This window comes from Argentina silus (genome assembly GCF_951799395.1).
Source record: "Argentina silus genome assembly, chromosome: X".
NCBI classification, from domain to species: domain Eukaryota; kingdom Metazoa; phylum Chordata; class Actinopteri; order Argentiniformes; family Argentinidae; genus Argentina; species Argentina silus.
Window position 1 is genome coordinate 11970008 of NC_139653.1, and position 15351 is coordinate 11985358.

At 40.8% G+C, this 15351-nt stretch overlaps 1 protein-coding gene across 2 annotated transcripts; it reads left to right on the top strand.

Moving 5' to 3' along the window:
* The first annotated feature begins 1603 nt into the window (after positions 1 to 1603).
* On the top strand, positions 1604 to 15306 carry agpat4 (1-acylglycerol-3-phosphate O-acyltransferase 4 (lysophosphatidic acid acyltransferase, delta)). 2 transcript variants are annotated; one of them, XM_083695379.1, is made up of 9 exons: positions 1604 to 1729; positions 5225 to 5442; positions 6042 to 6211; positions 7667 to 7828; positions 7955 to 8108; positions 8310 to 8412; positions 8707 to 8782; positions 9379 to 9577; positions 11730 to 15306. In XM_083695379.1, exons 2-9 carry the CDS (start codon positions 5265 to 5267, stop codon positions 11819 to 11821), a joined length of 1134 nt encoding a protein of 377 aa, XP_083551505.1. In that variant the 5' UTR covers positions 1604 to 1729; positions 5225 to 5264; the 3' UTR covers positions 11822 to 15306. The 2 variants fall into 2 exon arrangements, with proteins under 2 accessions (XP_083551505.1, XP_083551506.1); XM_083695380.1 differs by having other exon boundaries at positions 1681 to 1729; positions 5361 to 5442.
* The last annotated feature ends 45 nt before the right edge of the window (positions 15307 to 15351 follow it).

A 15351-nucleotide genomic window follows, 5' to 3' on the forward strand; every position in this document is an offset into this window, starting at 1 on the left:
GAGGTAAATAATAGGACATACCCTCATCAAAGTTCTTTGGTTCAGAGCGGCCATGTTGCTTATGCTGCTTGGCTAAAATATGTTTGTGTTGATAGACCTTGGTCCATAGATGCTGTATATGGATTTGCAGATCGGCCAAGCAGTTGCAGAGGAGATTGTGTTTTTCACAAAATTCTAAATCATGGGTGGAAGTTATGGATCCTTGAGGCAAATGTGTTCCTTGTAAAGAAACAAACATTTGTACCAAATTTCTGAATTATCTGTCATACGTGGTGAGCGTTCTGGCCTTTCAAAATGTGGAATTTTCAATTGCAAGGTATAGCGCCACCTTGTTGCCTATAGCTCTCTGCCACCATGCAAAGTTGCATGTTCTTACGCCTTACCATATAAAAGTTATTTGCATTACACTAGAAAAATGGCAAATGCAGGAGAATAGTAATTATAAGCAATGTTAACAATTACAATAGGGTTACGTTTTCTGCTTAGACCCCTAGCAATCAGAAATCTATCTAGGGTTATCAATCCAGCTCCAACTCCTCCACAGGGACCTCTCTGTAATGCTACTCTGGTGTCCTCTGCCGGATAGAAAGGGGAATGCGATTCAGTGGATCAGTGGTGCTTCACGCAGTCAGGCCATAAATGTTGTATGGGAGGACAGTTGACTTAGTGAGTTTTCTACCTACTTGCAAAACTACCATTAATTCTTGTGTGGATCACTATAATCTGACTGATTCAAATTAGTACATCATTTTGTTTCTTCTTCAGATGTGTCCTAAACTGAGTATGAAGTGATTTCCTGCCAGGTTTGCTGCCCATGGAAAAAACCCCAGGTGGATTCAACCAGGGCACTTTGCACAAGCCAAGTTAAACAGTTTGAGAATCCATAAGAAATGTTTTTCTTAAGAAAAGAAAGTAACTGTGCTGTCTGGAATGGAATAAACTGATGTATTTGTTTCACTGACCATTTTAAGTCTATGGACCTAATTAAACTAAGTAGGCTGTTTTCTGACTTATTTGGCCATAACCTATACTTTTAAAGCTACAATGACAATTGTGAAAATGTAGATCACTATACATATTGTTTTCATAGCTACCTCAGTTTGCTCCAGAGTTGTTCAGTTGTTCACTAGTCAAGTCAACTGTTCCACTGAGACACTCTGCTGCAACCAGAAGCAGCCTATCTCCAACAGACCACTGTGTGGGGAGGTGTCCAGTAAAAACAATATCTGAAATGCCATGCAGTAGCCTACATCACCAGCAGAGAGAGGCATTGACTAAATAATGAAATAAAACATGTTGTGAAGGTGTTGCAATGTTTGCATGAATAGTTTTGTTTGTATAATTTATTTTGCTGTATAACCTCCGCCACAGGGTAATAACCATGTTCACCGCAACAACAACAGACATTTACAATAGGGACATGAGAGCCCTGAGCTGTGAGAACACATAGCTTCCCCTTATCTTCATATCCCTAGAACAGACATTTACAATAGGGGCATAAAGGCCCTGAGCTGTGAGAACGTGTAGCTTCACCTTCATATCCCTAGATATCTAAGAGCAAGTTGGAGAGCAGTTTCCACATGCATGGGTGTGGTTGTTGAGTAAATAGCATGGGAATTTCTCAAATGTCTGTCCCTTAAGCCACCCTCTTCACTACACACAGTTTGCTCATTCAGTTATTTTTGTTGTTTAGTGGTTTACCTCTGGGGCACCAGGAGGCAGGGATAAGGTAAAATACATTTATGAAATGTATTTTTTAATTTTACTTCTATGTGATTTGATTATCAATATCATTCTCATTGACTCACAAATAGATTTTCCCTGTACTTTCTCTTTCTGTTTATTGCATGCTTTTATGTAGGCCTACTACAACTTGTGAGAGGTGGAAAGGTTTTTTTTTAATTACTGGAGTAGAACACCTCTTTTTACAATCTGTTCGGTTATAAGTTGAGACTCTGTCACCTAGTATTTTTTTGTTTAGCCTTGTTTTGAGCGCATTCTCCAAAAACTGAGATTTGCCTACTTTAAGCTACACCTGTCAGGTAGTTTGAACCGTGATTGCTCTGTAAAATCGATCAGGTGTAAACTTAACTGATACGAAGGAATTCTGTCTGGAGTTGACATACAGTATAGCGTCTCTCACTATTGACATAGCCTTATGCACGCATTGCCCTCAAGGAATGATTTGCATTCATGAAATACATTATTTTTCTGTTCCAGTAGTTGTTGACTTCCTCTTCGATACAATCATAAACACACATGTATTATTATTTGAATAGTCTACTTATTGTCCCCGAACCAATTTATGCGGAGAGGGGACTATGATTCGGTCTCTGTCCGTTCGTATGTCACAAGCTTTTTCTCCTACACCACTGTGACAATTTTGACGAAACTTGGGTGAGTGATGCGTCTTGCCATAGAGACTGTTTAGGAGTTTCAAGGTTTCGCTGATTCAGCAATAAACATAATAGAGGGCAAAGTGAAGAGCTAGGAATTATAGCCCAATGCAGTAGGCATATAACCTTACGAATTTGGGAATAATATTTTGAGAACATACAAAGCTCTAAGAAGCAAGACTGATAAACTGATGAAATAAGCACTACAGGTTCCAGTGACTTTTCATTCTGGCTACAGATGCAGCTGTAGGAGTATAGTCTAATGCAGTAGGCCAATAGCCTAACGAATTTGGGAGTAATATTTTGTGAGAGAAATCTGTTATGCAGGAATAAACACAGACATTTGGCCTATATCAATATGGAAACCAGAGTTGTGCAACCCAGGTGTATAGCCAGTAGCATTTGTAAACCAATTGGATGTACAAATATTTTGTCTTTGCCTATTGGTGAAATTTGTTTGAAGTAAAGGCGTCTTATATCAATAGAGTTAGTACGATATTAGGCTAATGGCACCCAAATAATTTTTCTCTTTGGTCACAGAAAGTGATCGCAAAAAGCGATTGTAAACAAGTTTGAGTAAACGTCTTGCTTCATTCCATCACTCTTCTTTTATAGAAGCGCTACATCATTCGTGCGGGACAACATGTTTACTGTACACTTGTTTCTTCTTCTATAGATAAAATCAATTAAACTTAGTATTTCATACTAGGCTACGTGACAACATCAGTGTAAAATCAGTGTAAAACATGTGGATGTAAAATTAATTTATGCACAAGGAATAAAGACATTTCAACGTCAATTGGCCATTGAAATCGTGTCCATCTCCGACATACGGAGGACCGGCCAATAAAGGGTCCAAAGTGAAAGTTTGCTGAAGTCTGTTGAGGTCGTTGAAAAGACGTCTTTTTGAGATCATTGTTTCAAAAGTCACATTTCAAACCCATACATACATACATTTCAACATATTATATGCACAGTTGCGCGGCCCTCTCTGCAACAGGACAGAAAGCGCCAAGCAGGTGTATTTATCTAATACAGCATCTGTCTAAATGCATCGATATATTACATCATATTGTTTATATTGTTAAAATGCAATGTTTGTGTAAGTAGAAGAGCCCTTTCAGGGTTTTTTCGAAGATGCATTCTGAATGTCAACATCAGGGCCAAAAAGGAGCCCGGCCAGTGCGGACTGATATAGGACGCTATTTCGACATCCAGGGTCCGACAACTGTTTGCTGGGATTAAAGTATAACACAAAGCAAAACAAATCAAGTGAGAATTTACACCGAGATAAGACACAAATTAACAAACGTCATAAATTTCGTTGTAATGACGTCTTAATAACGTCCTATATTGGCGCTTTGGCCATATGGTGGTCTTCAGCATACACTGCAAATTCTTACCATAATGTGTTATTTGTCATAACTCCACGTTTTTAGCAAGTAGGTGGAGGGAGATTTCCCTCTGTTCCAGAACATGGTGAATAGCCTACTGTATATATTATAACTAATATTATTATAACTAAGGTTCACAATATTACAGCCAAAGTATATTTCAAATGTTCTCAATATCTTTGTTACAACTGAAGATTCTACCAGCTTACTTGAGAAATAAAACAAGCCCTCTCCAAAACAGTATGTCTCTCATGCATAGTGTGTGTTTTATCAACAGAGAATAACGTAAGGTATCATATACCTCAAGATAATTGATTATCTGACAATCATTATATTTACTTAATTGGTATTGTTTCAACGTCTGCTATGTATCTAAAATGTGGCTTCATGTTAAGAGAATGTGATTTAGAGACAGTGTGAGTGTCAGTGTCAGATTGACCCTGAATGGATTGTTTATGACCATCCAGAAAACTGCTTTCCTTTCCTGAAGCCTCTACTGAGCACAGTTCTTCACTCCCATGAAGAAAATATGTACATTTTGTCAGGTCAGGCCAATCTGTTGTTGGTATGTAATGTTTACCAGAGAGTGATCTTGCAGGTTGTAACCTTGTGTAATCATTAGTGAGTCAGGCAGGGTGTACCAGCAAACACAGTTATCTTAGGACACGCCCATTCCTGTCCAGCAGTAGCAGGTTGAATACAACATGAGAAGGTGTTTTTCAACAAACAAGCTGTCAGATATGGTAGACTATTGTGAATGAATGCATGACCTTATTTGACATGAATGAATGACCTTATTTCCTCAGCCATGAGTACAACAATACAACAATAGAACCAACCATTTCCAAGAATACCATAGCCATCATTTGTGGAGGGAGTGTTTGTACCTGTCAATAGGACTGCATAGTAATTTTTGAAGATAATGTAAATGCTATTGTTTCCTGTATCAATTTTCAGTATGTGCACTATATAGAACAATTAAATGTATGAAAAGTAATTGAATAATTTCTCCATATATTCTCCAATATTCCACTGGACATTTGTCTCTAGAGTTATTTATCTCCATGTAGTTCTGTTTGCGATCATCCTGAATGTAAAAGAGGTTCAAGTATGAACAGTGACCTTATGGATACGGTTGCATTGCTCCTTCTGGATCCGTAGTCGATCCTCACTAGACCTCAAAGGCTTCTATTCAGCAGAGAGGGAGGGAGATGAAAAAGTGCAATGAAAGGAGAGCTTTATTTTTGAACAGGCAGAGCTTTGGAGTGCAGCGTTGTGTCAGCCGGGGATAACACTTCTGCCTGCCTACGGCAGTGGGGTTACAGACTGGAAGCTATCTGACGGATGCTGATCCTTGAGATTATTGCTCATGATAGAGTGTGTGATTCTAGGGAACAGTTTGAGATTGGAGGATCCGTTTGTGTCTCCATACAGGCACTTTTAAAGGGCGGTTTCGAATCTCCAGTAAAAAAAGATGGGTCTCCTGCAGCTGCTGAAATCCCAGTTCCTGTGTCACATGATCATCTGCTATGTCTTCGTGGCCAGTGGCCTCATTATCAACTTGTTGCAGATCTGCACTCTACCTCTGTGGCCATTCAACAAGCAGCTGGCCCGCAGGATCAACTGCAGACTGGGTTACTGCATCTCCAGCCGTGAGTGTGTGAGCTACATCTTGGGCTCAAGAGCTACTCTCTAATGTCATGCTTGTGTCTGCAGTGTTAAGTCAGCTGACAAAGTGCTCTGTTATTTATAAGACTAACTCTATCAAACTGTAAGAGGTGTTGTAGGTCTTCAAAAGGATTTACAGGATAGAACATATGCACATTTCACTTGTTCATTGACAACTCAAGGTAATGAGATAATTCACTTTTTTTTGCTTCACGATGGTTCACATTGGTATCGCTTAGCAACTACAGAGGCAACAGATAAACAGGAAGCAAGACTACATCTGAGTCAGGGCAGAGCTTGGGCTGGTGGTTTCCTGTTCCTTCATATTTGCCTATATTTCATCTGCCTTAGCCATAGCTCATGTCATGTGAACCACCACACTTAATGATGTGTGACTGAACAAAGACTTGTAGATATTCTGAGATTTGTCATACACATGATGCTTGAACTGAGCATGATTAATTGTGTGTGTGTGTGTGTGTGTGTGTGTGTGTGTGTGTGTGTGTGAGAGAGAGAGAGAGAGAGAGAGAGAGAGAATATGTCCGTTCATGGCGTGGGCTCATATGTGTGTCTTATTCCTCAGAGATGGTGGCTGTCCTAGAGTGGTGGTCTGGCACTGAATGCACACTCTACACAGACCCAGAGAGCTACTGCCTGTATGGCAAGGAGAATGCCATCGTCGTCCTCAACCACAACTATGAAATAGATTTTCTGTGTGGCTGGACCTTCTGTGAGAGATTTGGGGTCCTCGGGGTAAGGGCACAGGGGTAATTGGTGGTACTATACTCAGGGGATCAATCGGCAGTCACACCACAAAACCTAGTGGCCACTTGTGGTACGGTTGTAGTTCTCACTTGTAGCTCTGCCCAAAAAGACAATTTCCAATGTAATTCCAATAGCAGAGTCGGTATTGTTCCTAGCCATATCGATTCTAAGCTATTTAAGGCCTTGCTTGAGGCCATTGGCAAAATTGAGGATATTTGGACCATTAAACTATGGATTACTTCATGATATGTATGCACATTTACAAGATTTGAAGATATGGGCATATAGGCAAGCTTCCATAATATTTATGCTACTTACAATGTAATATTACCGTTCTCTTGCGATTGACATTGGATGCGTAATGCCTATAAGCCTAGCTGTTGTTTTATCAAATAATTAATAAATCATTAGGCTGCAGGAGTCGATTTATAACTAGGCATTCTGTAGCAAAAGTAGGCTATTTTACTTGGAAACCTGTTATTTGTGCAATTAACTTTATCACAGCTTCAGAATCGAAAAAAATCGTATTCATAACAAGGCTTGATATAACTTAATCATAATATCTTCCAGCCACGATTGACAAGATGTTGTTGAAGGCTTATTTGGCTATTTAAAAATCTGTGATATTTGGAATAATGTTTTCGGTGGGATGCTAATTACTTCGGAAGATGATATTAAGTGGATTATCATTGGACACATAATGGCTGAATGTAATGCTTTCTACTATATAAGTTTAATGCAACTTTTACCATTTTCTCGTGATAGGTATGCTTTGGATCAAACAGTGTTAATGAATTTCTCAAACTTCAAATGTGGTACTCAAGTTTCTCACATTACCAAACTCCTATAGCCTACTTTATGATTAGGCTTTGTCGAGAATAAAATCTGATTTAGGCTAGATGGGATTGACAATACAGTTGCTGGTTCATGATGTAATAACATGAAATATCGTAGCCATATTGAAACTAATCACTTGGTATAGTTTGAACAGCTAGGCAGATTAGGAGCTTCTCACAATAAAAAAAGGAATTGCACAGAATTTGAATAAGGTACACTCTAGGGCAAAAATTAAATCAAAACAAAATAAATACCCTTGCTTTATTTGATTTTTAATTAGCCTTGGTTAAAGAAAAGTGACTTCTATAGCTGGTAATGTTTTAATGTCTGTTGCTGGCATGCTGACTGAGGGCTGACGAACGTTCCCGTGTGCTTCTTGTCTTGGTAACCCACCCAGGACTGCCTTTGGCTCACGCGTTCTTCTTGCGTTGTGCTAGATGAGAGCAAATACTGAGCTCGTTCTGTGAGCGAACAGACTTCAATGTGGCCATTCTTTTACAGTCATTGACTATACTGTACTATGCATTGGGACTGGGATTTCCAACAGTGTTCGGTGCCCTCTACAATACATTATATTTAACAATTATCAAATATTTATCCTTTCAGAGCTCAAAAGTGTTAGTCAAGAAGGAGTTGGCTTATATGCCTCTTATTGGCTGGATGTGGTACTTCTTGGAGGTTGTCTTCTGTAAGAGGAAGTGGGAGGAAGACCGCAAGACAGTGACTCAGAGTCTTCAGAACCTGCGGGATTACCCAGAGAAGTATTGGGTAAAGGCTGGCCAGTAAATTTACACCACATTTCCTTTGCTACCTTGTTGATATGAGTATGTAGCATGGTTGATAATCTAACAGTAGTAATAATCCTAACAATGAAATCTCTGACTCTGGCCCTAGTTCTTGCTTCACTGTGAGGGCACCCGCTTTACAGAGAAGAAACACCAGATCAGCATGCAGGTGGCAGAGAGCAAAGGCCTGCCCAAACTCAAACACCACCTCTTGCCCAGGACAAAGGGTTTCTGTGTGACTGTCCACAACCTCAGAGGAACAGGTGGCTGTGGCTTGATTCAACTGTAGAAATTCCGTAAATGTATCTAATATAAACACAATATTTTAGATGACAATTGAATAATGCTCTGTTTCACTTTTGACTGAAATGTTAATTCAGTCAGTAGATCATGCTGAAACTCTGCTGCAGAGCCATGTTGTCTGTCTGTGTGCTACCTCATACATTATGTCCTCTCCTCTTTAGTTGCTGCTGTGTACGATTCTACACTTAACTTCAGAAACAGCGAGACTCCAACGTTACTAGGAGTTCTCAATGGGAAAAAGTATCATGCAGATCTCTTTGTAAGGTACAGAAAAAAATGTAATCATATATATATAAATCATATGCAATCTTAATCCCCTCTTGTTAATGATTTATTGTGTTTTTCAGCCACCATAGATGGACTGATTGCCAGTTAATCTGTAACTTGACTGATATTGTAAAATCAGATGAAGAATAATTTCCCCTCTGCTTCCTGCAAAGGAAGGTAAGGTTCAACATTCCATAACTAATGAGAGAGGGAGTGTCGTGCCTCACCTTCCTATGCAGTGATTTCGTTATTTAATGCAACACCTCTACTCTTCTCCTCTGCCTCCCCCAGGAGAATCCCTCTGGAGTCCATCCCGGAGGATGAGGCTGAATGTGCTGCTTGGCTCCACAAGCTTTACCAGGAAAAGGTTAGAGGAAGACCTTATTGCGAAAGGGATCTGAATATAAAGACTCACAGATGGAAATTTAGCTAGTCCACTAGCATAAGGCTAGTGTTTAACTAGTCCACTAGCATAAGGCTAGTGTTTAACTAGTCCACTAGCATAAGGCTAGTGTTTAACTAGTCCACTAGCATAAGGCTAGTGTTTTTGGCTAGTGGACTAGCTGGTGACATATTGGCCAACTAGACTGTCAGGCCTAGAGATTTGTGTTGTAATTGCAAAAGAACAGCAATAGAAAAGTGATAACCAAACACTCACAATGTTATGTAGCTATACATATGAGAACAAAAAATGGTGTAGTCGAATATTAATATATATTAATTGAAATAGTGTTTATTTAGTATTAAAGAAATTTTTTGCTTAAGCAATGGCATGATTTATACCATGGGCTAGTAGAATGTCACCCGACTGGGCTAACAGAAATTGCTGTCTACTAGCTCGGCTGGATCGTGCCCAGAATCCTTAAGTTCCATCCCTACATAGTCTACTGTTACATGTGGCTCATAGACTCTGGAACCCTATTTGTGCCCCTTGTAACTGGTTGTGTATGTGTTGCATTCCAGGACAGATTTCAGGAGCAGTACTGTCAGACAGGGTGTTTCCCAGGCCATAAAGTAAGTCCACCACGGCGGCCCTGGACCCTGATCAACTGGTTGTGCTGGTCTGTCCTGCTCCTCTACCCCCTCAGCCTGCTTCTCATCCAGCTAGTCAGCTCTGGATCCACCCTTACCATCTTGGGCACTCTGGCATTCTGTGTCGCAGGTGGGTCCTACCATACACATGCTTAGCTGAACCCATTGTGGAATATGTTTTAACAGTGCAAAGGCTTAGTTTCTACAGACGGAGGATTTTGAGAGTTTTGACCCTCAACCCAGACAAATGTGTTACTTACTGTAGTGATGGACTCTAGTCTAATCTGAGGCATTGTTAACCATCTAATCTTTGTACAAATATTCAATATGTCTGATACCTTAACCAGAACAAGTTCTCTTTCAGTCTGCTCCGTTCGACCCCTCACTATGGGACACGCACGCTGTGTAGCTATTTGTGTAGCAAAGGCTTGTGCTGGTCTGTCCTTGTGTGAGAAATATTAGTGCCCTGTTCACATGAAGGATGGCTAGTTTGTGTTTTTAGTTCTCAGACTATTTGAGCCTTAACTAGTTAACTAGTTAAGTCCAGTCTTAACTAGTTTGACATAATTCCTAACTGGTTACCTCGTGTCATGCAAGCTAGGTCCCCAGTGTGAGTTTCGGCTAACCACTAGGATGGTTGGCTAGCTCGCTTCTTGTCGTTATTAAATGACTTGAGCCTAGGAAGAAGAGCAGGAAACGCTGCACCTAGAGCCAGCAGGGACTCACAGAGTCTCCAGTACCTGACCACACCCTTAGTGTACACAAGCATGTCAGCTATACTAGGCACCTATACTTATGCCCTATAAGTCAGGGCTTGCACCTTTTTCTGCAATAAAAAGTTCCCTGGTGCACGGGCCTACAATAAAAACGAAAGTCCACCTCAAGCCCAAACAGAGGTCACGCCTCTCGTGTGCATGACCACTGTTGCAGCACGCATGGGCTCCCTTTCACTTGGAGCAGTGGTGCACATGCTCATTCTTCCCCAGGGTGTCTACAGACTGCAGTTTGCATGTCCACCCCTTGCCTGTTGGGGAGAGGCATTCAGATTCTCACATATATCGGCGACTGGCTCATATGCGCTGGCACAGGCAGCGGATCCTGTTGTCGCATCTGCTCGACTTAGGCTTCCAGATGAATCGTGCCAAAAGATTGCTCAATCCCAGCCAAACGGTGACCTTCTTAGCTCTAACCATGGACTCGGTCTCGTTCAGAGCTTCCCTCACCCAGCCAGTTTAGCAGCACTGGGGTGGTGGAGAGAGATGTCCCCCCCGACAACTCTGGGGCTCACTCATGTCCTTGAGCAAAAGGTTGTGACGACAGACGCATCACTTCAGAGATAGGGGGCGTTACACAACGGAACCTCAGTAAGCTGTGTTTGGTCAGGTCTGTTATGCACAGCCCACATAAACATGCTTGAACTAACAATATGTCCACAGCTTACGTCAATCGCCAAGGAGGAATGTGTTCTCTCCAACTCCTGGCTGTAGCATGTGAGTTGTTGGCGTGGACCAGCGAACATTTGTTATCCCTCAGGGCCACTCATGTGCCAGGAAAACTGAACACATGAGCAGACTTTCTGTCGCAGTGAGGACCTCTTCCAGGGGATTGCAGGTCGTACAAGAAGTATCGAGACAATGTGATGTGGCAACAGTAGATCTGTTCGCATTGCTGGAAAATGCAATGGCAGTTATTCTTTACGATCATAAATCACGCCCCCTTGATGCCTCACAGTGTGCAGGGACTTATTGTCCCAAGCAAGAGTGACTTGCGTGCACTTTCAGTCCATCTGACATGCACTCAGTTTGCCCCTGACGAAGCTAAGGTTACGTTACGCCCTAACGCCACGTTCCCAAAGTCATCTGCATGGCTGCTGCAGCCAAACTGCTGTACTGCTCCCTTTCCATTACCCGCCCTTCTCCATTCCAGAGTAGGAGCGTCTGAACACCCTCTGTCCTGTATGCACTCTGTGTTCACATGGCCAGGAGGGCAGCACTCCCAGAGTGTGATCAGTTCTTCATCTACTCTGCGAACCCGGCAAAGCATAGAGTCCTGTCTACACAGCGTCTCTCCCATTGGATTGTAGGGGCCATTGTTGGGCTTACAATTGTTGGGGATTGCAGGGTTTAAACCACTTTATAATGCTTTTGTGTGCATGTGCATAGTCTCTAGTTTTGTTGGATAAACATTTAATTGACTAGTTCCAGAGTTTTGTCTGTGACCCTTCACTATGTAGTTCAAATGTAGACTTTATGTTCGTATCTATTTTTCTCTTTTTTCCCTAGCTTCTGTTGGCATGCGCAGGATGATTGGAATTACTGAGATTGACAAGGGCTCAAACTACGGGAATAAAGAGGCCCACCTGAACAACAACTGAGAGAGATCCTTGCAAACACCAAATTATCACTCACTTTACCACAGCAGCAACTCTGCAGTTGACCTCCATCCATGGATAGTCAAGGGATAGCAGTCAGGCAGGACATGAGAGCCAGCAGGTGTTTCATTCATTATAAGGCACATACTGTAGATACCCACCTGTCTAATGAGGTCAGTGTACAGTGTAGCTGTCATTACAATTCTGAAGATGCCACGTCTATTTATCTTATCCAATGTAGACATTGGCTCAATAATGTGGTTGAAGAATTACCAGGTAGATTTCCCTCAAAAGTTGATGCCTCAAGTTTTTAATAATGATATACAGTGCCGCGTGTATGTAGACAGTTAAGCATTCCTTTCTTCTTTTTGTCTCTATACTCTATAAAGTTTTCACAATTACTATGAAGTTAAAGTAGAGATTCTCAGCTTTTATTTGTACATATTGGTTTCACAATTTAGAAATGACTTTTTATACATAGGGCACCATAAGTAATGGGACAGATTCATAGAATCCAAATTAGGCAACTCATGTTTTTTTGTTGTTCAGTATTTGGTTGACAATCCTTTGCATGCAATAACTGCCTGAAGTCTGCGACCTATTGACCCCACCAGATGCTGTGTATCTTCTCTGGTGATGCTCTGCCAGGCTTGTACTGCAGCAACCCTCAGTTGTTTGTTTTCAGGACTTTTTTGTCTAATATGTTATCATCACAAAATGAAATGCCTGTTCAATTGGATTTAAATCTGAAGATTGGCTTGGCCAGTCAAGATCATTCCACTTTTCGGCCCTGAAAAAACTCCCTAGTTGCTATGGCAGTATGTTTTGGGTCATTGTCTTACTGTATGATGAAGCTCCATCCAATGAATTTGGAGGAATGTGCTTGCACTCAAGCAGACAAGATGTTTCTGTACACTTCTGAATACATTCTGCTTCAGTTACATTATCAATTAAGACAAGTTAGCCAGTTCTAGTGGCAACTATAGATGCTCAAAACATAACTTCCCCCCACCATGTTTCACAGATAAGGTGGTATGCTGTTGATCTTGGGCAGATCCTTTTTTATCCAAACTTCTCACTTGCAATCACTCTGGTACATGATAATATTCATCTCATCTGTCCACAAGACCTTTTTCCAGAACTCTGCAGGCTTTTTAGGTACTTTTTAGCAAACTGTAACTAGACCATCCTTTTTGAGGATAACTAGTGGTTTGCACCTTGCAGTGAAGCCATTGTAGTTTGGCTGGTAAATGATTCTGCGGATGGTAGTCTCTGACACATACCTCCTAGAGTGTTCCTGATCTGTCAGACAGTTGTTTTGTTTCTTTCTTAATTATGGTCAGGATTCTTCAGTCATCCACTGTAGAAATCTTACTTGGCCTACCAGCCTGTTTGCAACTGCTGAGCTCACCAGCAATGTTCCCTCTAATTTTTCATGTGTCTGGGCATATACACAAGCTCCCTGAGCACACTGAGGACCACTGTGAGCAACATCAGATGTGCACGCTGTGGCCACACACCAGTATCACACCTGTTCAAAACCTTGGATCATAGCAAGTTACATGGCTTATTAAAATAATCAAATTACAGCAGCAATTTTCATTAGTTTACTTTTAATATAAGCGATTTGGCCCACTTAAAATGAAAAAGACAAAAATCTTGTTGTTCATGAGATGTATAGTATGTTATATGTTATATGTGAGAGTCCTGCTTTGGCCATGGGAAGAGTCCTGCTTTGGCCTGGCTGTGGGCCAGTTGTGGCCTGGCTGAGGGTCCTGTTCTGGAAAAAAATGAGACATATACACCTTTCAGACATAACATTTTGTTCACATTAAAACATTCACATTTTGCTCAATGACATGTGCTGTAGCTTGTGATACAGTGTAAATTCTTGTAACTCTTTGTCTGTAAAATATCTAATTACACAGTTTTTTTATTAGCATTTCTACTACCCATAAATTATCTAGTAGTAACAGCATTTAATGATTAATATCCATAAATAAAAAATCTTAATAAATGTCACTAGAATATGCACACATTTTGACTTTAATTTTACCTTATTTTTCACGTCTGTTCTTCTCACTTCAATGGTTGTACACTTTGTCCAGGTTGATGGCTTCGTCTGCTTCTTGCTTTGACTTTATGCGCATCAGCTGGTCCAAATGTGCCACTTCAAGACGATTTCTGGATGCTGTTTTGATATGATTCATTAAACTAAATCCTCTTTCACAATCTGCACTGGAAGCTTGAAATGTAGCACAAATATGCTGCGCTACGCAGCAACTGGCGGCAAATTCAAATGTGCGTAACGCAGCAACCGGCGGTAGATGCAATGCTGCGTAGCGCAGCATCCGGCACAAATGGGTTAACTCCGCCGCATTGTTGTTAGCTAGCTAACCTGCATGGTGCGTATGGGCAGGGCACATATGCAAGCACTATCAATGCTATGATTGGCTGCGTAGCGTAAGTAAACCGTATCGTATCATTGGCTGGACACCTGCCACTCACTGTGTTACATTGAAAAATGGTACAAAAAACACATTATTGGTCTAATTAATTAGATTAGATTAGGTCTAATATTAGATATTAATTAATACGTTTATGGTGAATTTTATTTTATGCGCTGCATAGATTTTCTTGTGCGCTGAGAATGTGCGAGCAGTGCGCGATTGCACAGGCGCGCAGCTTAGAGGGAACATTGCTCACCAGTGCTTTTTCTTTTTCTTTTTAATATGATGTTCCAAACTGTTAATTTTGGCAAGCCTAAGGTTTTGGCTGTGTGTCAGATTTTTCAGCCTAATAATGGCTTCCTTGACTTTCATTGACACCTCTTTGGTCCTCATGTTGACTTTCCAGAAGTACCTGTCAAGCCAATTATCCCATTACTTTTGGTGCCCTGAAATAGGGGGACGATCTAAAAAGTGTTTAAAACTGTTTTTCTCATTCTAAATTGTGAAACCAATTTGTGCACAAATACCCTCAAATGAAAGTTGAGAATCTCTACTTTAACCTCATAGTAATTGTTTGATTTCAAATTCAAACTTTTGGAGTATAGAACCAAAATAATAAATCATGCTTGTGTCCAAATCATGCTCATTATGTGGGCAGGGCACTGTATGTGTGTGTGTGTCTGAAAAAATACTTAAATTGACAGAATATTGCCCATAAAGAACACAAACCATTTCTTAAAAAAAGATGTTTATTAATATTGTTTGTACATAGCAAACACTGTAAAGTTTTGTTCATCAGTGTATGTATATGGGTGTGTGTATGTGTTCAGCAGCAGGGAGTGAGCGGACCACTTCTCTCTCCTCTCATTGGTTGGATATGCTCCAGTCACATGTCCAGTGCTGAAGCCTTGAGCCCTGCACCACATCCATATAGGCTTCAACACTAACTGTTAACAATGGGCTCCTCAGCAAGGCCAACGGAAAAAAATACAATATTTAAAAGCAATCAAATAAAATAAAAATGTTTTCTTCCAAGTCTCTGCCCGAGCCCTTAAGTGTTAACTCAATTTGCACGTTTGGATA